Below are 19835 nucleotides of genomic sequence, written 5' to 3' on the forward strand. Positions count from 1 at the left end.
GCGGGCGCGGGGCCGGAGCGGGCCGGCCCGCGGGGCTGAGGCCGAGCCGGCGGGCCCCGCGGCGGCGGGCGGGCACCATGCGGCGGCTGCGGCGCCTGGCGCACCTGGTGCTCTTCTGCCCCTTGTCCAAGGGGCTGCAGGTAGGCGGCGCCCGGGGCGCGCGCAGCGGGGCGGGGGCGCGGGGCTGCGGACGGCCTCTCCCCGCGGCCGGCTTATTGTGGTGGGAAGTGGGTCACGAGCGCCCGTGCGCGGGGCCAGCGCCCGGCCCGGGGATGCGCGACCCCCGGTGACCTTGGCCAGGCCGTCCCCGGCGCGGAGGCCCGGCCGGCGGTGGGGGCCGAGCCAGGCCGGCCTCGGGACGCCCCCCGGGGCCACAGCGGGCCGAGACCCCCACACGCCGGTCGGGCCTGGCTCTGCGGCGGGGTCGGGAGCGCCTGTGCGCGCGGCGTGGGCTGGGCCAGGTGGGGGCCCACCTCCTGGCTGCACCCCTGGGCGTCCAGCTTTCAGGACCCTTTTAGAGCCGAGAGATCCTCAGAGGCATGTCCCAGGGCTCACCCCGGCCGCTCCTGACCCCCCATCTCTGCTTCTCCTTTGTCTTCTTGGACGAGCTGCATGGAAACAGACCCCCGCCTGCCTTGGGGCCTCTGCTGCTGCCCCTCCTGGGAGGCCAGCAGGCATCCGGCTGCCCTGTCAGTCAGTGCTCCGTGGGCAGCCAGCGGCGGGGCTCCACTGGGGGTGGCACGTGGGCCCAGGTGCTTTGCCCTCCGGGCCTGGCGTGCCGTCCTGGGGGGACCGTACCTCCGCTCAGCGGGCAAATCCTAGGGAGCCCAACCTCGGGCTGTGCACCCCGGCTCTGTCCCTCCTCACTGGGTCCCCCACAGGGCAGGTTCCCGAGCTTCAGGCCCAAGTTCGTCCTCCTGGCCTGGCTGGGCATCTGTGCGGGCAGCTGGATGGTCTACGTCCACTTCTCCTCCTACGCGGACCTCTGCCGCGGCCACGTGTGCCAGGCGCTCATCGTAAGTGGGGCTGGGCCCGGGGGGCTGGGACACAGAGCTGGCCAGCGGCGTGGGGCCCTGGAGCGGGTGTGTGCCTGGGGGCTGATGCGCGCGTGTGCTCTGGTGTGTGCTTGTGGGGCACGCCTGTCTGCGGGTGGCTTCCCAAGCTCAGGAAGGTCGGTGTGGGCACGTTTGTCTGTGTTCACTGCGCCCACCTGCGTGCTCAGTGCGTGTGTGGCGTGCGGTGTGGCCAGTGCAGTGTCTGGGGGTGCAGCCATGTGATGACCTGGTGTGTGTGGGGGGGCAGCAGGAACTTGGCCGCCTGGCACGCCCCTAGGGTCCCCCCAGGAGTAACCCCGGGCACTGTCACGTGTGGCTCCCTGGGGAAGGTCTGCCTCACATACAACGGGAGTCCAGCCCACATCCGGGGCCCCCTGGACATCCCCAGGCCAGAGCCCTGCCCCTCTGAAGACAGGGCTCTGGGGCAGCGGCTGGGAACCGAGGTGGGTGGACATTCTTCTTGGGGGCCCCTGGTGTGACCGGGACGGCCCTCCTTTCCCCAGGCCGGTGTGGTGGGGGACCAGGAGGCCCGGGAGGCCACCAGGGGAGGACTGAGCCAGCAGGTTGGGTGTGGCACCCCCAGGCCCCCAGCTCTGGGAAGGCCGCACAGGGCTGACAGAGCCGCTTCCTGCAGCCGAGGCCTGCGGCTCTGTCACCCAGCCCAGTGCCACAGCCGGACACAATCTGGGTCTGCACAGCCAGTGCCGGGAGCCCGCCTGCCACACCTACCGCCCACTGTGCGTGCGGGCTCTGGCCTGGCCCCCACCCCAACCATGTGTGCATGTGTGCATGCGTGTGGGCTTTGGCCTGGCCCGGCCTGACTCTGTGTGTATGTGTATACGTGCTCTGGCCTGGGCTGGCTTGGCCCCACATGACTGTGTGTGTGTGTGTGTATGCGTGCACTCTGGCCTGGTCACTCAGCCTCGTGTGTGTGTGTGTGTGTGTGCGCGCGCGCGCGCGCGTGCTCCAGCCTTGGCTCAGCAGGGTGGCCACTGTCCAGGGATGGGTGGGGCTGTTGAGTGGGGCAGGAACAAGCCGCCGGCAGTGTGACTGGGTGCAGGGACAGGTTGGCACTGACTCACGGGGTGTCCTCTGCCCCCCCAGTGTGACCAGTACCACAAGGGCATCATCTCAGGCTCCCTGTGCCAGGACCTGTGCATCGGGCACAAGGTGCGGTGGGGGGCCTGTCTGTCCTCGGAGCCGGACCACCAGGTGAGGCTGTGCGGGCGACAGGGGTGTGGGGTGGACGGCTGGCAGGCAGGGCCGAGCGGCCAGCTGTGGCATTTGCAGGTGTACAGTGGGCTGTGGCAGGACAAGGAGGTGACCATCAAGTGTGGCCTTGGGCCTCGCCTGCACGCCAAGGCCGGGGCAGGTGCAGCCCCTCGGGACCTGGTGCTCTTTGACAAGCCGGCCCGGGGCACGTCCATCTCCGAGTTCCGGGAGATGACCCTCAGCTTCCTCAAGGTCAGTATGGGGGGGCTCGGGGGCTCGCCTGGCCACGGGAGCGGGAGGCCCGCCCACACAGGCGTCCCCTGGCGTTCTCTCCCCCACCCCAGGCCAATCTGGGGGACCTGCCGTCCCTGCCGGCGCTGGTGGCCCAGGTCCTGCTCCTGGCCGACTTCGACCGCGACAGCAGAGTGTCCCTGGCGGAGGCCAAGTCCGTGTGGGCGCTGCTGCAGCAGAACGAGTTCCTGCTGCTGCTGGCGCTGCGCAAGGGCCACGCCGCGCGGCTGCTGGGCTCCTGCGGGGACCTGTACATCACCGAGGGCGCCCCGCCCGGCGCGGGGCCGGGGCCCGCGCTGCCGCCCCTGCTGCCCCCCGCGCTGCCCCCGGCCCTGCAGCGGTGGCTGGGCCCCGCGTGGCCGTGGCGGGCCAAGATCGCCATGGGGCTGCTGGAGTTCGTGGAGGAGCTGTTCCACGGCACCTACGGGACCTTCTACATGTGCGAGACCACGCTGGCCAACGTGGGCTACACGGCCCGCGACGGCTTCCGGGTGGCCGACCTGCGGCACGTGGTGCCCGAGGCGGCCGTGCGGCGTTTCCTGCAGGGCCGCCACTGCGAGCGCAGCGCCGACTGCACCTACGGGCGGGACTGCCGCGCGCCCTGCGACCAGCTCATGCGCCAGTGCAAGGGCGACCTGGTGCAGCCCACCCTGGCCAAGGTGTGCGAGCTGCTGCGCGGCTACCTGCTGCCCGGCGCCCCCGCCGCCCTGCGCGCCGAGCTGGGCCGCCAGCTGCGCACCTGCACCACGCTGGGCGGCGCGGCGGGCCGGGTGGAGGCGCAGCACGCGCGGGTGCTCGGCCACCTCAAGAGCCTGCTGGGCGGGGAGGCCGCGCACGCGGGGGCGCCTGAGCCGCATTAAACTCGGGCAGAGCCGCAGCAGAGCGCACTCTCCTTTCCCGCCGCGCCCCGTGCTCAGACCCCCGCCGCGGGGCTTGGCAGGGCGTAAGGGTCCTGCTCCCGCGAGGTGGGACTCCCGCGCAGCCCCCTCCAGACCACTTGGCGCCCCTTGGGGTCCCGCAGGGTGAAGGTTCTGGAATGCAAAGACAAGGCCCCGGCAGCTGCCACCGGGCCCACGCGCCCCTCTCGGCAGCTCCCCAACTCCACTTTGGGGCCACCCCCAGCTGGGCCAGTGCTTACTCCGGCCCTGTGCTCAGGGGTCAGTCCTGGCAGGCAAACACCCTGCCCCTGCACCACCTCTGCAGCTCCCCAAGCCCCGCCTTGGCTGGGGGCTGCCCCCGGCAGTGCTCAGGAGTACTCCTGGCTCTGCGCTCAGGGATTATCCTAACAGGTTTGGGGAGCAAGCGAGGTTCCAGGGCCCAAACCTGGGTCGCCACATGCAAGGCCAGCGCCTGGCCACCGTCCTGTCGTCCCGCCCCCGCCCCCCTTCCTGGTGGGATCCTGATCACCGGCCCCTCAGCAGCCCCGGGAAGGGCAGCGTGCCGAGTCCCTGGAGGTGGGGTGGCAGCCAGGTCACCTACTGCTCTCGCGCGAGTCCTGGGGTCACCCGGCCGTTGACAGGCGGGGGCGGAAGCCGCCTTTCTGCTTCCCACCGGGACGCCCGGCCAGTCTCCAGCCCCCACGGGAGTCCTGCTGGCTCGGGGCCCCGCCGGGCTCCCGGGGCCACCGGCCATGCTTGGTGCCCGCGGGCCTGGCACTGGGCGTCCCAGAGCCACTTCCTCTGTGCCCAGCCTCTGCAGGGCACCGTGCCGCCCCCTACGCCCGGACGCTGGGGTCCCCGCGCCCCTCCTTCCTGTATCAGGGAACAAGGACCCAAGCTGGGAGCACCCTTCCGGGAACACTCAGGAGGGGGTCACTTGGTGCCAAGAGGCGCCTGAGTACCGGGGGCGCACACATACCAAGTTTCTAGAACCTTCTTCCCAGGGGCTCCCGGACCAGGGAAGGCGCAGCCAACAGTGTTCCTGACGGTTCCTAAAGGGGGCGACGCGCCCCGGGGACCCTCGATGCTGGGTACTCAAGGAGGGGCCGGTGGGCTGCGCCCCACGCGACCCCCAGGGGCTCCGGGTCGCGCCTGCGCACGCGCATCCGACAGAGCGCCGACGGCGGCCCGCGAGGGTCCTCCCGCGCCTCCACCCCCGACCCCACGGCCCCCCTCCCCGGGCAGTGGGTCTTGCCGTCGTTGTTTCTTCCTCGGGGCCGCCCCGGCGGCAGTGCACCGCCTCCGTCCGGGCGCCCCAGGCTTCCGGCCACCCCTGGCGATGGTCCTCCCGGTCCCTGGTGGTCGTCGTAGTGGACCCCCCCATCTGCATCTCGACTCTTGTTCAAACTTATTTTCTACGAGTGCCCACCTTGCAGGAGGCTGAACCGACCTGCCAGGAATGACCCGGACCCCAAAACCAAAATAACAAAACTTTTAATTGAAGTTATGACTCGCAACCCTGTTACTATGGTTCCCCTCGCAGTCCGCCCCACACCCCAGCGGCACGTGTCCTGTCTCTTCCGGAGCCAGCAGATCTCAGGGGAGGCCGGTTCGTGGTCTAGCTTGAAGCTGCTGCGCTTTCCTGGCTGAGCCCCCTGCGTGGCAATTTGGCACGTTTCCCAGCAGCGAGCCCAGGGCTCCCACACGCTCCACAGGCCCAGCTCATCCTACCCCAACGCTTCCGGATTGTTCCTCCACTTAGCTTTCAAAAAAGGTTCTTGCAAGATGAATTCCCTGGAATTGCTGGCTCGCCCTCCCTCTCCCTCCTCTGAGAAGGTTGGGCAGCCCCAGGGTGCGGGGCAGGAGCCTGGGGTGAAGGAGGTTTAAGCCATACCCCCTGCCTTCCCGGGCAGAAGGGAATCCCTCGTCTACCCGCTTGGTGTGTGGCTGCCCAAACTGGTCTCTGGGAGGTTCTTCCCTCCTGGCCTCTGGTCACCCAGCACGGGGCCCATGGTCCCATCTTTCCACCTCCAGGTCTGGTTTGGAGGCACCATCCTGCAGTGCTCCGAGACTAGGCCGGGTCTGCCCTACACCCCCTGGGTCCTGCTGCAGACTGGCTTCCCCATCACGGTCTGGGCTCTTTGGGGGCTGTTTGGCCACACTCTTGTCATTTTGCCTCTCCAGTCACCCCGTTAGGACGCGGGTGCTCAGGGCTTACCCGTCTGCTCTCAGGGAACATGCAGGGTGCTGGGGACCAAGGCCGGGCTGTGTTGCAACTCTGCCCTTCACCTTCCTTACAAGGCCACCCCCCGGGGACTCATGGAGCCAGGCGCCCGGCCAGAGCAGCGCCAGGGTGGACTGGGAGCAGCTGCCCTTGGCCACAGCGCCCAGGACCCCTCTGGGCCAGCTCAGGAAGGAGCACGGGCCTCCGGGCGTGGCAGGGGGTACTGGCTGTAGCCACTCCAGGAAGCGGGACCTCAGACCTGCCACTGGCCTGTGAACAGGCTCCTGGGAGGAGGGGAGTATGCTCTGCGGGGTCCCCCAAGGCTCAGATTCAGACTAGGCTTGGGGGCTGCGCCACAGCAGGGCGGGGGGAGGGGGCGCTCCCCTCCTGCACTGCTCCACACACGCACCCCGGAGGGTCTGAAAGAATTCCAGCGTTCACCACCTACAGCCCAGCACCTCCGAGACAAACTCTCTGCGATCCCTCCAGCGCTCTACTTAATTTCTAAAGCAGGAGAATCAGGAACAGTTTGGATTCGGGGCAATGCCCAGAGGGCTCAGGGGCTACCTCACGGCAGGTCGCAGCTTTCCCTGGCCTGAACCCCGCTTTCTGCCTGTCCTGTCTGCACAAAGTCACGGTTGCCCGGGGCTCTGATGCGAAGCCGGCCAGGGTCTCGGTTACTCACACGCGGTGTGGGGCTGTGGACTGTCCCTGTTTCAGAACCGAGCTGTAAAGACTGACCAGCTGGGGAGAGCAAGAGGCCCTGGGGTGGGGAAGGGTGGGGTAGGGTGGGGTGCAGTGCTCACCAGCCAAAGATCCGGGCAGCTTGCTCTCTGCTCTGGGGTCAGGCCTCACCTCGAGCCCTGGGGTCCCCAAGGGGGCATTTCCTGCTCTCAAACCCAGAAGACACCAAGCTTGTCAGACACGAAGCCACAGACCCTGTACCGCTGCACCCCTGCAGAGCCACCCTTCAGTCTACCAGGCCGGCGCGCTCCAGGTCCTGCGGCAGGACGCGGCCCTTCTTGCGGGCCTTGTCCAGGCGCCGTGCGGCGCGGGCCGCCTTCCTCCGGCGCAGGCTCTGGCGCCGCCGCTCCTGGCGCTGCTGCATGCCCTGCACCACGCGGGCCGTGCGCCCCTGCCACGCGCGCTCCCGCTGCGCCCGCCGCCGCTGCTTGCGCTTCAGCGCCTCCTGCAGCCGCTGCTCGTCGTCGCGGATCTTCACGCCCTCGGCCTTGTACAGCAGGTTGGTCCACTGCATGCGGGCCTGCAGCTCCTGCGCGCGCCCCGCGTCCTGCTCCCGCAGCTCCTCCACGCGCTCGCGCCGCGCCTGCAGCCGCTCCAGCAGCTGCCGGTAGTTCCGCCCGGTGAGCGGCGTCAGGTTCCCCTTCAGCCGGGCCCGCCGCTCCCTGCGCCGCTGGGCCTTGCTGCGCGGCTCGTCGCTGCGCACCTCCACCTGGGGCGGGACCAGCGCGGGGCTCAGCGGGGGCACCCCCAGGCCGCCCCCGGGGCACGCCCGCCCCTCACCTTATTGAAGAGCAGCCCCGAGCCTCCCTGGGCCTCCGGGCCGGGCGCGTCAGGGGCTGGGGGCGGCGCGCCGGCCTCCGCGGCCGCCTGTGGCCCCTCCGCCGCCTTCTCCTTCTCCCCCGCTCTCAGCTCCTTCCGCTTCCTCTTCTTCCGCTCCCGCTCCTGCTTCCTCCGGCGCCTCTTCTCCAGAGCCGCGGCTGACAGCTCCTTCTGGTCCTGCCCGGAGAGGAGCCAGGAGGTTCTTGTGGGCCCCTTAGCACCAGCTGGTCCCACTCCATAGTCCCCAAGGAGAGCCGGGGACCCCTGGACACTCCCTCGAGCCACTTCGCTGCATCTTCCCCATGTCCCCACCAGGAGGCGCTATCACCCATCACCGGTGGCCAGCAGAGCCCAGCCCCCACCGCCCCCTCCCCGACTGGTCTGCCCAGTAAGGCACACTGACCTGGACTGGCACCGGAAGCCCCTCCCGGCAGAAGGCTGGGGCAGGCGCCTGGGGAAGGTGGGTGCCACCTGCTGCTGCTGAGCCCAGGAAGCAAAGTGCTGGTGGCTCAGCCCCCGCCCACCCACGGGCACGTGCAGGAGACAGACGTGCCCCGGCCCCCGTCCCAGCTCCAGCCTGGTGGTCCCTCCCGGACCCCTGCAGCTTCCCCCCCCCCCCCCCGCCACCCCACTGACCTGGCCCCGGGCCTGCTGGATCTTCTCGTGCAGCCGCTGTCGCAGGACATCCAGGGCAAAGAGGGACTCGGGCTCTGAGGCCGTGCCGCCTGCAAGGCCAGAGGATGAAGAGAGGCCCCCACCCGGGCCCAGCGCCAAGTGCAGCCCCCGACCCCGCGGCCACACATGATCTGCAGGGCAGTTCCCAGTCCTCCCCGACTACACCCGGGCACCCTCCAGACACAGGAGATGCTTCCGGCCAGCCCGAGCTCCTCACCGGCAGGGGCTCCTGCGGACCGGGACGCATCGCGCTGGGCTGCAGCCGCTGTCCGCGCCCCCGGGGTGGCCGGAGACTCCTGCCCCGGGGCCGGGACCTCGGGCCGCGCCGCCTTCTCGCTCCGCTGCCGGGATTTATGTGCTCTCTTCCTCTTCTTAGGAGGGGCCCCCGCAGCTCCCGCGGCCCGGGTTTTGGCGGCTGCAATGCCAAAGGAGAAATGGTCGTAACGGCAACGTCGGGAGTGTCGCAAAGGCAGCCCGAACACGGGAACAGGGGCCGGGCAGGCAGTGGCGGGGCCTCACTCTGGGTCCCGGAACGGCCCTCGGGGTGGCTGGGCCGCCGCTGCACGGAGCCACCTGGCTTTGCGAGGGGCAGAGGGCGGGCTTCTTTTACTCTTTTGGCTTTGGGGATCACTCCTGGCGGGTTCGGGGGACACACGGGATCGAACCCGGGTCGGCCGCGTGCAAGGCCAGCGCCCTCCCCGCTGGACTGTCGTTCCAGCCCCAAGTTCCAAAGGAAACCGAACGCAGAGGGATGCAGCGTGTTCCCACGGGGGGAGCGCAGACACGGGGCCGGGGGCGGGTCTCGGCTGAACCCGACGCCCACTCGGTGCCCGCCTGCTCCGCCCGCACGTGCCAGGACCCCCTTCCTTCCGACTCCCCTGTCGCTCGCCACCCGCGCTCCCGCCCTGCGTCCCAGCGCCCTACCCCGCCGGCGCTCCCGCGGCTCCGGGCCCGGCCGGGCGCAGATCCTCCGGGCCAGACCCTGCAGGTAGGCGTCCTTGGCGAGCAGGGAGGCCATGGAGACCGAGGCCGAGCCGGGTGCAGCCCCCGCGCTCGCCAGCCCCGCGCGCCGGAAATGCCTCCCCGGAAGCCCCTCGGGTGCCCGCGCCGCCGCCGAGCAGAGCCGTTCGCGCTCGGTGCTCCACTCGTCGGGCCTGTCTCTCCGAAAGTCCCTCCCCGGAAGCCCCTCCGGGGCCGGCGCCGAGCTAGAGCCGTTCGCCCTCGGTGCTCCACTCGTCGGGCCTGTCTCTCCGGAAGTCCCTCCCCGGAAGTCCCTCGGGTGCCGGTGCCGCCGCCGAGCTAGAGTCGTTCACGATCGGCACTCCATTCGTCGGGCCTGCCTCCCCGGAAGCGGCCGCGCAGGCGCCAGGCATTGTGGGGCGCGGCGGGAACCGGCCCGCCCCTGGGCACAGGGACGCGACCCTCGGGCGCTTCCCTGCACCCCAAAGGGAAGCACGCGGCGGCCCGGCTGAGTCCCCGTCGGGTCGGGCTTTCACGGCCCAGGATGGGAGACCGGAGCCGAAAGCCGCGTGTGGTTTTCTTTCTTTTTGGGTCACACCCGGCGATGCCCAGGGGTTACTCCTGGCGGTGCTCAGGGGACCATAGGGGATGCCGGGGATCGAACCCGGGTCGGCCGCGTGCAAGGCAAACGCCTACCCGCTGTGCTATCGCTCCGGCCCCGTGTGTGGTTTTCTTAAGGCGAGTTTGAGTCGTTTGCCTTTTGCAAGCGTGTCCGACCAGGCACCAGCTCGAGGCGGGGGCGTGTACTGTGCCCAGGTGCCCGGGCTCACTGGCGCCGCATCCCTTCTAGGTGCTGGCACACCGTCTCCCGCCGGGAAGTGCACAGCCCTGCAGGCTCGTGCACCCGGGCTCTGGGACACTGGGGTTCCTTGCGGGGTAGCAAAGTGGGTCCTGGCTCCCCCGGGGTTCCTGCGTTGGTTGGCGACCTTCGCAGAAAGCATTTCCGGGGACAGTAGCAAGTGGCTTTATTTAGGCGGGGGTTCTGGCGGGAAGGAGCGCGTTCGAGCCCCCTAAAACCAAAGGAGGAAACTACCCACCCCCAGTGGAGGTGAGGAGGACCCCAGGGCATGGAATGCCCACCCTTGCTTTTATAAGGGATTTTCCCAAACTGTCCCATTCAGGCTTTCTATGCACTAAAAACCTGTCGCTCAGGTATTGGCAAGGAAAGGGCGGCACACGTTGTCTTTTAACGAATTTTTTGTTTATGGGCCACACTTGGCAGTGCTCAGGGTTTAGTCCTGGCTCTGCACAAAGATCATACTGGGTGGCCGTGTAAAGGCACACGTTTTCTTTGCTGTATTATCTCTTGCCTTCATTTTCGTTTAGAATTTTTTTTGTTCATGCTAGTTTTTCTCATAAGGAGCCTGTTTTAGTGTATCCACAAATTGGGCCCTTCCTGGGCAGACAACTACAAATTCTATTTAACTTTTTGTTTTGGGGGCCACACCTGGAGATGCCCAAGGGTTCTCCTGGTTCTCACTCAGGAATCACTCCTGGTGGTGCTCAGGGGACCATATCGGATGCCAGGGATTGGACCCAGGTTGGCTGCATGCAAGGCAGGCGCCTTAGTTGCTGTTCTGGTTTGTGGTCCCGGCAACTAAATTCTTTAGCTCAGTTTTGATCTTTCTTGTGGAGTTCATTGTCAGGGTCCCATCCACCTGCTGTTTCATCCAAATCTACATTTTTTGTGGGGTTGCCCACACCAGGCGGAGCTCAGGGGTCACTCATGACGGGCTTGGACCATGTAGGGTACTAGGCATCACACCTCAGGCTGGCCACGTTCAAGGCAAGTGCCCTTCCCGCTGTGCTATCACTCTGGCCCTCAAACCTACGTTTGTAAATGCGCCTGGACCTTCCTGACGTGGCTCTACTTCCCTCCTTTCCTGTCTGGTTCCTCCTAAGAGGAATGTTTCAGAACAGCTACAAATAAACACCCGGAATCAAGCTGACGGTTTTGTGCTTAAGGATTGAACCCACTTTCAGATGGTTTGGGGGTGCCCCAAGCAGCAGGGCCGGCCTCCCCACAGCTGCGTTGACCCCGAATGTCACACCCACGCCAGCCTGTGGACAGGAGGTCCCGGGGCTCAGTGAGAGGCTGTGCTGGGGCCCCCAGCAAGTGAGTGAGCAAGCGAGAGAGCAAGCGCGTGAGTGAGCAAGCGGCCTGCAGGTGCGAAAAGCACGGGGCAACAGGGACCCCCAGAGGCTGGACTCTGCGCCCAGGGCATGCTGGGAGAGAAAACCCCGGCGGGGGGGGGTTCATGCCCACTGGCACCTGACTGGGTGCACCGTGGGCACAGGCCTGCAGGGGTAGGGGAGAAGCCCTGTGGTGAGCACTTTCTCAGGCCCCAGAAGCCAGCGTGGGTCTCGGCCTGACCCTGCCCCGTCCTTGCACAGGAGCTGGGCCTCGGTTCCACTGCTGCCACCTGCCCTGTGGAGTGCCTTCCCAGCCCCTGGCAGCGGCCTACACGAGCAGGCGCTGCGGCAGCCCCCGTGGCCAGCAGTGGCAGGCGACGACCCTATGGTCCTACCCCCAGACCCACCACATCCCCAGCTTCCCCGTGGCCCTGGGAGCAAGGAGGGGCAGCCAACACGAGGGGAGCTCTGCTTTATTCCACGGGAGACACACGTGGGGAGGGGGTGGGGCTCAGGGGCTGCCAGGCAGACCTGGGGTCTGGGGCGGAGGGCATGCCCCCCTGCAGGGTCCCCTTCAGCTGGGCAGCTGGGGGATCAGGTCCCAGCAAGCCTGCGGGGTCCCAGCTGGGCTGCTGAGGTTGCCAAGGAGACCATGCAGCCCCCCCCCCCCCCGCAGGTGGGAGCATGGTTGAGGCAGAACATGGGGGCCCCAAGCCAGCACCAGGTGGCTAAGACCCTGGGCCCGGGGAGGGGGGCTCAGGCATGCTCCGTGGGGTTGGGGCCGCAGGCGTGGGGGTGGGCAGGGGTTCTGGGGACCCCAGCTGGGAGCCCGCGTCGTGGTCCAGCCTCCAGTACGCTTGGCACAGAGGCAGGTCATTAGCTTCGCCAACACTCGAGCTTTTCCACCACCAGAAACCCGGGGACAGGAGCAGGCAGAGACGGAAGCGGGGGAGAGCAGATGGCAGCGAGTTACGAGAGGCACGGGGAGCCCCCCGGAGCCTGAAGAGACGCTGTGTGACCCTGGACGGCCCGCCCCGCTGTCCTTCCTGCAGTGGCCAGAACTGCGTCCAGCCCCGTCTGGCTCCTGGCCTCAGTTTCCCAGTCACTAACACTGGCCTCACAGGCTGCTGGAAGATGTGGGGCCGACTCAAGCAGTGACCCGTCCCCACCATCTGACTGGCCTCCCCCACGCCTTGGCCACAGCCCCGAAGAGCATCCCCAGAGAGCAAGGAGCAGAGGCGCAGAGAGCAGGCAGGGGAGCACGGGGACCCCTCACCACGCTGCAGTCCCAGGAGCCTTGGCAGAGGGAGGGGGAAGGCCCATCCCGCAAACCCCTGGGGGCCTCAGGGAGCCTGGGCTGGAGGGATCAAGGCTCAAGGCTCCCCACACCTGATGTCAGGAGACAGAGGGGAGACGCCCCCCCCACAGGGACCCAATCCAGGGCAGAGAAACCCAGCCCTGGGTCACAGACCCCAGTGCCCACGTGGGGTCTGCCCTGTTAGGGGACCCGCACCCCAGCAGCCTCAGAGACCCCCACAACGGCGTCCTGTGGCGGGCTCTGAGCACCAGGCTGGAAGGCAGGAATGTGGGGCCCGGCTCCCCCTTCCATGCCTGCCTCCTGCCCTGCTCCTGCTCCCACGTCGGCCCAGGAGGACCTGATCCCCAGCACGTGTCATCGTAGGCAGCCGAGGAGCAGAGCGTGCCCCCGGCCCGGACTCCCGCCCGAGGTTCTGACGAGCAGGCGGTGAACGAGGGTCCATGAAGCGCCGCGCGGGGCCGGGCCGGCACTATCTGTACCTGGACGAGTAAAACTCCTCCTCCAGCTCGTACAGGTCCACGGACACCTCGTCGCGCAGGCTGACGAGCTTCCGGTCACAGTCCTCCTGCAGCGCCCGCAGCTGCTGGTTCCGCTGCTCCACCGACTCGTTCACGGAGGGGAAGTCGTTGAGGATGAGGAACTGCTTGAGGTCGGACACGAGCTTCATCAGGGACTCTCCGGCTCGGACCTGCGGCCAGCAGACAGCACAGGCGTGAGGGATGAAGGGGGCGCTCGGCACCGGGGTCCCCCCTGCCCGGCAAACGGAGAACACCCCACCCCCCCCACCAGGAGGGCCGAGACTCACGATGTTGGCGGCCCGCACGTGCATCTCGTAGTGGTCCTGCTCCCCCTGGGTAGCCCTGGACACCTGCGTCTCATCCTCGATCTGCAGAAGGTGCGAGAAAGCCGGTCTGCGGACGCCCGGGCCAGGGACAGCGGCCCTCACCGGTGCCCACCTCCCGCCTGCCACGGCTCCCCGGACCTGCGGCGCCCTGTCCCCGTCTCGTTCCGTCCTCAGGGGACACCCAGCGCCTGCCCCTGGGGCCAGTGGCGGGTGGGGGTGGGGCCGTCTGGCAGGAGCCTGCAGGCCGGGCCACCGCCAGGCACAGCGCGGCTTCAGCGCTCTGGGGCCCCTCCCGGAGGCCGGCGGAGAGGGTGGGCCGGCCGCGCGGCCTGGGCGTCCTGCTCTGGGCCCGCGGCCCCCGCCCACCTTGGCGGTCTTGATGATCTCGGTGAAGTTGTCCATGATGGACTTGGCGTCGTCCCGGAGGCGCTTGGTGTACGACTGCAGCAGCGTCTCCTTGCTCTGCGGCAGCGCTCGCTGCTGGGCCATGGCCAGCCGCGCCGGCCACCCGGGCTCGGCCCGCGAGGAGAGGCGCCCGGCCCCGCGGAGGGTCGGCCGAGCGCGCACGCCCCGCCCCGCCCCGCCCCGCGCGCGGAGCCTGTCGCTTTAAGCCCGAGATCCCGCCGTGCGCCAGGTCTCGCGATGCCCGGGCTCGCCTACTTATTACCCACAAGCCCCTCGCCTTTCTCTTCTGCAGCCGCCCAAGATGGTGAGTGGCCCGCGCGGCGGGGCGCTGGCGGCCGGCGCCATCCGCGGCCATCCTCCTCGCCCGGCGGCCGCGCGGTGATGCCCGCGCCGCCCCGGGCCAGGGGAGCCCCCCGGGGCCGGGCTGGCGGGAGGAGGAGGAGGAGGATGGGGGCCGCGACGCCGCGGTGCGGGGGGGCCCGCTGGCCGCCCGGCCTCAGCCGCGCTCTCCCCGCAGCCGAAAGGAAAGAAGGCCAAGGGCAAGAAGGTGGCCCCGGCCCCTGCCGTGGTCAAGAAGCAGGAGGCCAAGAAGGTGGTGAACCCCCTGTTCGAGAAGCGGCCCAAGAACTTCGGCATCGGTGAGCCGGGCCGGGCCGGGCCGGGTGGGCCGGGCGGGCCGGGCGGGCCGGGGGCGCGCAGATGATGTGCACGAATATTTGCTAGCCGAGCCGCCCTGACGACTCACGACCACCAAGATCGCTGATGCGCGCGCCCCTCCCGCCTCCCCGCGGGCCCCGCGCCGCGCGCCCCTCCCCCCTCACCCGCCCGCCCCTCCCCCGCAGGCCAGGACATCCAGCCCAAGCGGGACCTGACCCGCTTCGTCAAGTGGCCGCGCTACATCCGCCTGCAGCGCCAGCGCGCCATCCTCTACAAGCGGCTCAAGGTGCCCCCCGCCATCAACCAGTTCACGCAGGCGCTGGACCGGCAGACGGCCACGCAGCTTCTCAAGCTGGCACACAAGTACCGGCCCGAGACGAAGCAGGAGAAGAAGCAGCGGCTGCTGGCCCGCGCCGAGAAGAAGGCGGCCGGCAAGGGCGACGTCCCCACCAAGCGGCCCCCCGTGCTTAGAGCTGGTGAGTGGCCCGTGCTGGGGGCCTTGCGGGCCTGGGGCGCCCCCGGCCCTCATCGCCTGCGAGACCAACTTGGTGTGTCTTAGGGGTCAACACTGTCACCACGCTCGTGGAGAACAAGAAGGCGCAGCTGGTGGTGATCGCGCACGACGTGGACCCCATTGAGGTACGTGGCGCCCTGCTGAGTTTCCCTGCACCGGGTCCGCATGGTGGCCCCTGCGATGATGTGACTTTCTCACTGAATCCTACCTTGAAGTGCAAAACTACATGAGCTTTTTAACCCTGAGCAGTGGCCACTAGCCCAGCCCTGGAGCCTTGGGTTTGGTCGAGGCAGGTTTTAGAGCCAGTGCTCTCTTCCAGCTGGTGGTCTTTCTGCCTGCCCTGTGCCGGAAAATGGGGGTGCCCTACTGCATCATCAAGGGCAAGGCCCGCCTGGGCCGCCTGGTCCACAGGAAGACCTGCACCGCCGTGGCTTTCACACAGGTCAACTCGTAAGTGCTGGGGCAACCCCAAGCTCCCAAAGGGGACACTCGAGTACCCAAACCTTTGCCCGTGATGGTTAAGAATTTCTTCACCTGAATCGTCTATGTGGTCAGAGTATGGCTGAGGCAAAATGTGCTACCAGTGAAATTTATTGGTTGTGGCAGGGAGGGGTGTCCCCACCCCACCCCAGTCACTGTCCCCACCCTTTCCATTAGGGAAGACAAAGGCGCTCTGGCTAAGCTGGTGGAAGCCATCAGGACCAACTACAACGACAGATACGACGAGGTAAGAGCTCCTACCCTGGCTGGGTTCAGCCTGGTATTGCTCCCACCCCTCCCCCAGCACCTAGCTGACTCCTGCCCCCATCTTTACAGATTCGGCGGCACTGGGGTGGCAACATTTTGGGTCCAAAGTCTGTGGCTCGCATCGCCAAACTGGAAAAGGCCAAGGCTAAAGAACTTGCCACCAAGTTGGGCTGAGCTGTGGTCCCCGCGGTCCAGGCGCCAGTCTGTACATAGACATAATAAAAGGTTTCTTCAGTTGCTGTCTGTTGCTTTGGTTTGGAGTCAGCAGCAGTCTCAAGTCTGACTTTCGGGGTGGGTCCCTGCCACAAACGCTGAGATCTGCTCCGGACAGGGCAGGCCACAGCAGTAGTCTGCATCACACACCAGGGACCCGGCGTAGGAACTTCTGGTACCACAGGTATGATGTGGCCGCACAAAGGCCATACCTTGGATTGGAAGGAGGTGTCAGGTGGGCGGGGGGAGGAGTGTAGGGTGGGGTGGAGGCAGGCTGGTGGGGGGCTCACCATGTGAGGATGTACTGCAGATGCTCATTCCTCAGCGTCACTCTAGTCTGCCCCCCAATGGGGCCTCCGGGCACTGTGCTCCCTATGGAGGGGAGGATAAGGGTTCAGGCCCACCCTGGAGGGCTGGGGCCAGGGTGGGTGTGTGCTCCCACTCACGGAAGTCAGCATCAATGAAGATGGGCTCTGTGCCCACGCGCTGCGCCATGGCTGGAACGTCCCGGTAGTGCCACTGGTTTCTTTCTGGGAGGTTCTCCGGAACAAAAGGCTTCCTCACTTCAGTCAGCCGCACTGCCCCAACCAGGTCCAGCTCCCCTTCGATCTGTGAGGTGGGGCGCAGTGACTCCCTGGGGAGGGCGGGCCTTGGTTCCCCTGGCACCCAATCCCGTTACCTGGCCTTTCAGGCGAGTCTCTGGGTTCACTTTCCTCCTGGGGACGAAGCCTCTGTTGACCAGGATGGTGATTCTGTAGCAAAGGATGCAATTCAGGAAAGCCCCCCCATCTCAACACTGACCAGCTCCATCTCCCTCAGACTGTTCCCGCATGGGGTGACCTCCCTGCTCACCCCAGCTCTGTGCAGTGGAAGGGGGTGACGACATAAGCCCCAGTCTCTGCAGAGGAGGAGAGCCTGCCGGCCTCCCGGGCCTCCCGCGCCGGGTCTACCAGGGTGCGGGGCATCATGTACAGCTCCTTGGAGTGGTCAAAGCGGCCCCGGACCCTCACGGGCCTGTACTCCAGACTCTGCAGTTCCAGTGGGCTGCGTGCAGAGGGGAGGCTGCTGGGGTACCTGTGCAGACCAGTAGAGCCGCCTCCCACCCTGGGGACAGGCCAGGCACAACATGTGGCCCTCCCCCCACCAGCTGTGAGCACTATTAAACGTTCAGAGTGTCACTGTCCTCCCATTGTTCAATTTGCTCGAGTGGGTGCCAGTAACGTCTCCATTCCAGCACTGAGATTTTAGCAGTCTCTCCTTACTCCTCTTCAACGACTGGGTCAAGGGAATGAAACCTGTCATTGTTACTGTATTTGGCATATCGGATACACCACAGGGAGCTTGCCGGGCTCTTCCGTCAGTCTTTGAAATACGTTCATAGTAGCTTTGGGAATATTGCACCCCCACTCGCTTTGGCAAGAAGGGAAAAAGCGCCTTTTCAATCACTCGATTGGACAGAAGCCACTGCCCCACCCCCCGGCCGAGGGGCGAAGACTCCAAGTACGCATTCCGCAGGCGGGTGTCCCGGCGCCGCCAGGCAGGGACTCCCCGCGGGTACTCACTCGGCGGGCAGAGGGACGGGCTCGGCCCTGATCCGGGACTCCAGCTCCGCGATGAGCTTCAGTTTCCACTCCCGGCGCCGGACCTGCGGGCGAGGCGTGAGGCGAGGCCGGCGGCGGGTGCCCCGCGGCACGCGCAGCCCGGGGCACCGTTACCTGCCAGGTGCCCAGGCCGAAGGCGGTCACGGGGATGACGAGCAGGAGCCAGCGCAGCGCCGGGTCGGCCTCGGCCTTGGCGGCGGGCGTCTCTGCGGCCGAGCTGCTGCTCCGGCTCGGCGGCCGCGCCCAGCCTGGAAACGAGCACTGGCGTGGGCCGGGGTCCGAGCAGCCCCCGCCGCCCGCCCGCGCCCGGGTTACGGAGGGCCCGGGGCCGAGTCCTCACCTGCGCGCGGGGCCCGCGGACACCGACTGGCCGCGAGCAGCTGCGGCCGGCGCGGCCCCCACCGCCCCAGGCTCCGAGCAGCGGCCGCCGCCATCGCGCTCGCGGGCACTTCCGGGCGCGGAGGCATCTGCTTCCGGGGCGCCGGGCCCCGCCCCCGGCCCACGTGCTCCCGGCTCGAGCTCGGCGTCCGCGTCATGGACGAGCTGCCCGGCGACCTGCGCGCCTTCCTGCGCGAGCATCCGAGCCTGCGACCGCAGCCCGGCACCGGCAAGGTCTGAGCCACGACCCCGCCGCGCCCCGCGACCCCCCGCTCCCCGGGGGGCACGACCCGCGCCGGGACCCCACGTTCCTCGTCCCAGCGCCGCCCGCCCCGCCCACAGGTTAGGTGCGAGCTGACCGGCCACGAGCTGCCCTGCCGCCTGCCCGAGCTCCAGGTCTACACCCGCGGCAAGAAGTACCGGCGGTTGGCCGGGCCCGACCCGGCCTTCGACTATGCCCGGTTCGAGCCCCACATCGTGCCCAGCACCAAGAACCCGTAAGCGGTGAGGGGAGGCACCCCGGGGGCGGGGGGCGGTGCCGGCCTCTCCATCCCGGGGCCGCGCCGGGCCTCCGTTCTCGGGCGCAGTGGGCCGCAGTCCCCTGGCCGCACACCCGCTGAGTGCCACCTGTCCGCGCCCCCAGGCTCCAGCTCTTCTGCAAACTCACCCTCCGGCACATCAACAAGTCCCCTGCCCACGTGCTTCGGCACACGCAGGGCCGCCGCTACCAGCGGGCTCTGCACAGGTGTAAGTTAGGGGGCAGTGCGCACTGAGGTGGGGCGGGGCTGAGCATCCCAATGCACAGGGTCCTCACAGCCTATGGGAGGTGGGCGTGAGAGCCCCCAGGTGGGGCAGGACTGTGGGAGCGTGGCCGTGTGGCCACCCTGGGGAAGGTGGGCCTGGGTCAGCGGTGCCGGCAGGTCATTGCTGTTCTGTGAGGGGATCTGGGGGTGGGGGTGTAGGGTGGGTCGACTCTGGAATCCCAGAGCTCCTGCTTGGAGCAGGGAGACGAGTCCAAGGGACAGATTCTGCAGGAAAAGGGCCATCGTGACAGCTTTGGGGTGTGGGGGTCAGGGGTCCTTGAGGGACAGCCAGGCCGCAGGTCTGGGTGCTGTCTGCTCTCCAGGTTTGTTTGTGGGCGTGGTGGGGAGCAGGGCTCCTGAGGGTCTGGCTGGGCCTGGCTGGCAGCAAGGGCCCATCCGCCACTTGGGGGCAGTCCCCTTCTCAGGAAGCGGCGGGCATGGTGTCCCGGCTGCTTGGCGCCTGTGGTGCTCCCTGCAGTCTCCCTCCTTGAGCGCCGGTTCTGGCCTGAGCCAGCAGCTCGCCTCCGCCTGAAGGCCGGGCCGTGGTCGACAGGCCAGCGCTGCCTCTTGCAGATGCCGAGTGCCAGGAGCAGGGCGTGGAGTACGTGCCTGCCTGTCTCCTGAACCAGCGGAAGAAGAGGGCAGGCCCCACGGACGGGGACGCGCCACCTGGGCCCAGGGCAGCCTTCTGGGAACCAGTGTCCAGTGAGGACGAGGGTGCTACGCTGAGTGACAGTGGCGACAGCATGACGGACCTGTACCCACGTAAGTGGCAGCACGGCCTTGGCCCTCCCCGGCCCACCCACCACCTGGACACTCAGTCCCTGAGCTTGTGTCCTGCCCCCCTAGCTGAGCTGTTCACCCCAAAGGCTGGGGCGGAGGATCTCGCTGCAGAGGGAGACCCGGAGCTGAGAGCATGCGGGGAGCCGGTGCCCAAACGCAGGAAGGTGAGGCAAGGCATGCAGGGAGCGGGGCCAGACGCAGCCCTTCGCCCTGTGGGGGTGAGTGGGGTACGCAGAGCCCTGCTAAGTCCCTGTTTGCCACCAGCAGCGGCAGCAGTGGCAGCAGCGGGGACGGCGGAGGCGGGGCTCTGCGGGGAAGCCCAGGAGCCTCGGCGCTCGCAAACAGACCGGCTAGAGACCAGCGTCCAGCCGCACGCGCCCAGGAGGAAGGACGTGTCCACATGTGGTGGCAGGGACGGCACCTGTTCCCCCATAAAACACTTCCCGGAAACGGACAGTCTGGTCTCTGCTCCTCTGGGCCCAGCCCAGCCCCAAACTCCTCCTGAGGGGCCGCGTATCCCT

The 19835-nt window shown here is 67.9% G+C and overlaps 6 protein-coding genes and 3 non-coding genes across 13 annotated transcripts; 6 read left to right on the forward strand and 3 right to left on the reverse strand.

Moving 5' to 3' along the window:
• On the forward strand, window positions 1–3435 carry DIPK1B (divergent protein kinase domain 1B). Of its 2 annotated transcripts, none has more exons than XM_004613407.2 (5): window positions 1–140; window positions 882–1016; window positions 2160–2267; window positions 2346–2519; window positions 2612–3435. In XM_004613407.2, exons 1-5 carry the CDS (start codon window positions 78–80, stop codon window positions 3416–3418), a joined length of 1287 nt encoding a protein of 428 aa, XP_004613464.1. In that variant the 5' UTR covers window positions 1–77; the 3' UTR covers window positions 3419–3435. The 2 variants fall into 2 exon arrangements, with proteins under 2 accessions (XP_004613464.1, XP_054989073.1); XM_055133098.1 differs by having other exon boundaries at window positions 887–1016.
• Window positions 3436–4913: 1478 nt separating this feature from the next.
• Window positions 4914–9138, reverse strand: SURF6 (surfeit 6). The gene is made up of 5 exons (XM_055133166.1): window positions 8823–9138; window positions 8116–8313; window positions 7860–7948; window positions 7185–7400; window positions 4914–7113 (listed from the first exon to the last, which is right to left on the reverse strand). The coding sequence occupies exons 1-5, from the start codon at window positions 8914–8916 to the stop codon at window positions 6631–6633; spliced, it is 1080 nt and encodes a 359-aa protein (XP_054989141.1). The 5' UTR covers window positions 8917–9138; the 3' UTR covers window positions 4914–6630.
• Window positions 9139–11506: 2368 nt separating this feature from the next.
• Window positions 11507–13804, reverse strand: MED22 (mediator complex subunit 22). Of its 2 annotated transcripts, XM_055133253.1 has the most exons (4): window positions 13580–13804; window positions 13175–13255; window positions 12849–13057; window positions 11507–11948 (listed from the first exon to the last, which is right to left on the reverse strand). In XM_055133253.1, the coding sequence occupies exons 1-4, from the start codon at window positions 13700–13702 to the stop codon at window positions 11780–11782; spliced, it is 582 nt and encodes a 193-aa protein (XP_054989228.1). In that variant the 5' UTR covers window positions 13703–13804; the 3' UTR covers window positions 11507–11779. The 2 variants fall into 2 exon arrangements, with proteins under 2 accessions (XP_054989228.1, XP_004613309.1); XM_004613252.2 differs by having other exon boundaries at window positions 11806–13057.
• Window positions 13805–13897: 93 nt separating this feature from the next.
• RPL7A (ribosomal protein L7a) lies at window positions 13898–15775 on the forward strand. The gene is made up of 7 exons (XM_055133220.1): window positions 13898–13922; window positions 14136–14256; window positions 14461–14751; window positions 14835–14914; window positions 15109–15239; window positions 15447–15516; window positions 15606–15775. Exons 1-7 carry the CDS (start codon window positions 13920–13922, stop codon window positions 15708–15710), a joined length of 801 nt encoding a protein of 266 aa, XP_054989195.1. The 5' UTR covers window positions 13898–13919; the 3' UTR covers window positions 15711–15775.
• On the forward strand, window positions 14313–14385 carry LOC129401487 (small nucleolar RNA SNORD24). The gene has a single exon (XR_008628378.1). It is a non-coding gene; the product is annotated as a small nucleolar RNA SNORD24 (small nucleolar RNA).
• LOC129401479 (small nucleolar RNA SNORD36) lies at window positions 14965–15039 on the forward strand. The gene has a single exon (XR_008628370.1). It is a non-coding gene; the product is annotated as a small nucleolar RNA SNORD36 (small nucleolar RNA).
• LOC129401480 (small nucleolar RNA SNORD36) lies at window positions 15295–15361 on the forward strand. Its single transcript, XR_008628371.1, has one exon. It is a non-coding gene; the product is annotated as a small nucleolar RNA SNORD36 (small nucleolar RNA).
• Window positions 15776–15822: 47 nt separating the features above from the next.
• On the reverse strand, window positions 15823–17886 carry LOC101547338 (surfeit locus protein 1). Of its 2 annotated transcripts, XM_012933776.2 has the most exons (8): window positions 17691–17886; window positions 17465–17598; window positions 17312–17394; window positions 16602–16793; window positions 16429–16501; window positions 16196–16358; window positions 16040–16121; window positions 15823–15961 (listed from the first exon to the last, which is right to left on the reverse strand). In XM_012933776.2, the coding sequence occupies exons 1-8, from the start codon at window positions 17884–17886 to the stop codon at window positions 15892–15894; spliced, it is 993 nt and encodes a 330-aa protein (XP_012789230.1). In that variant the 3' UTR covers window positions 15823–15891. The 2 variants fall into 2 exon arrangements, with proteins under 2 accessions (XP_012789230.1, XP_054989164.1); XM_055133189.1 differs by lacking the exon at window positions 16602–16793.
• SURF2 (surfeit 2) lies at window positions 17811–19811 on the forward strand. 2 transcript variants are annotated; one of them, XM_004613412.2, is made up of 6 exons: window positions 17811–17962; window positions 18071–18225; window positions 18372–18475; window positions 19105–19296; window positions 19381–19478; window positions 19579–19811. In XM_004613412.2, exons 1-6 carry the CDS (start codon window positions 17885–17887, stop codon window positions 19666–19668), a joined length of 717 nt encoding a protein of 238 aa, XP_004613469.1. In that variant the 5' UTR covers window positions 17811–17884; the 3' UTR covers window positions 19669–19811. The 2 variants fall into 2 exon arrangements, with proteins under 2 accessions (XP_004613469.1, XP_054989206.1); XM_055133231.1 differs by having other exon boundaries at window positions 19582–19811.
• The last annotated feature ends 24 nt before the right edge of the window (window positions 19812–19835 follow it).

The sequence above is a fragment of the Sorex araneus genome, chromosome 1 (assembly GCF_027595985.1).
Source record: "Sorex araneus isolate mSorAra2 chromosome 1, mSorAra2.pri, whole genome shotgun sequence".
NCBI lineage: Eukaryota > Metazoa > Chordata > Mammalia > Eulipotyphla > Soricidae > Sorex > Sorex araneus.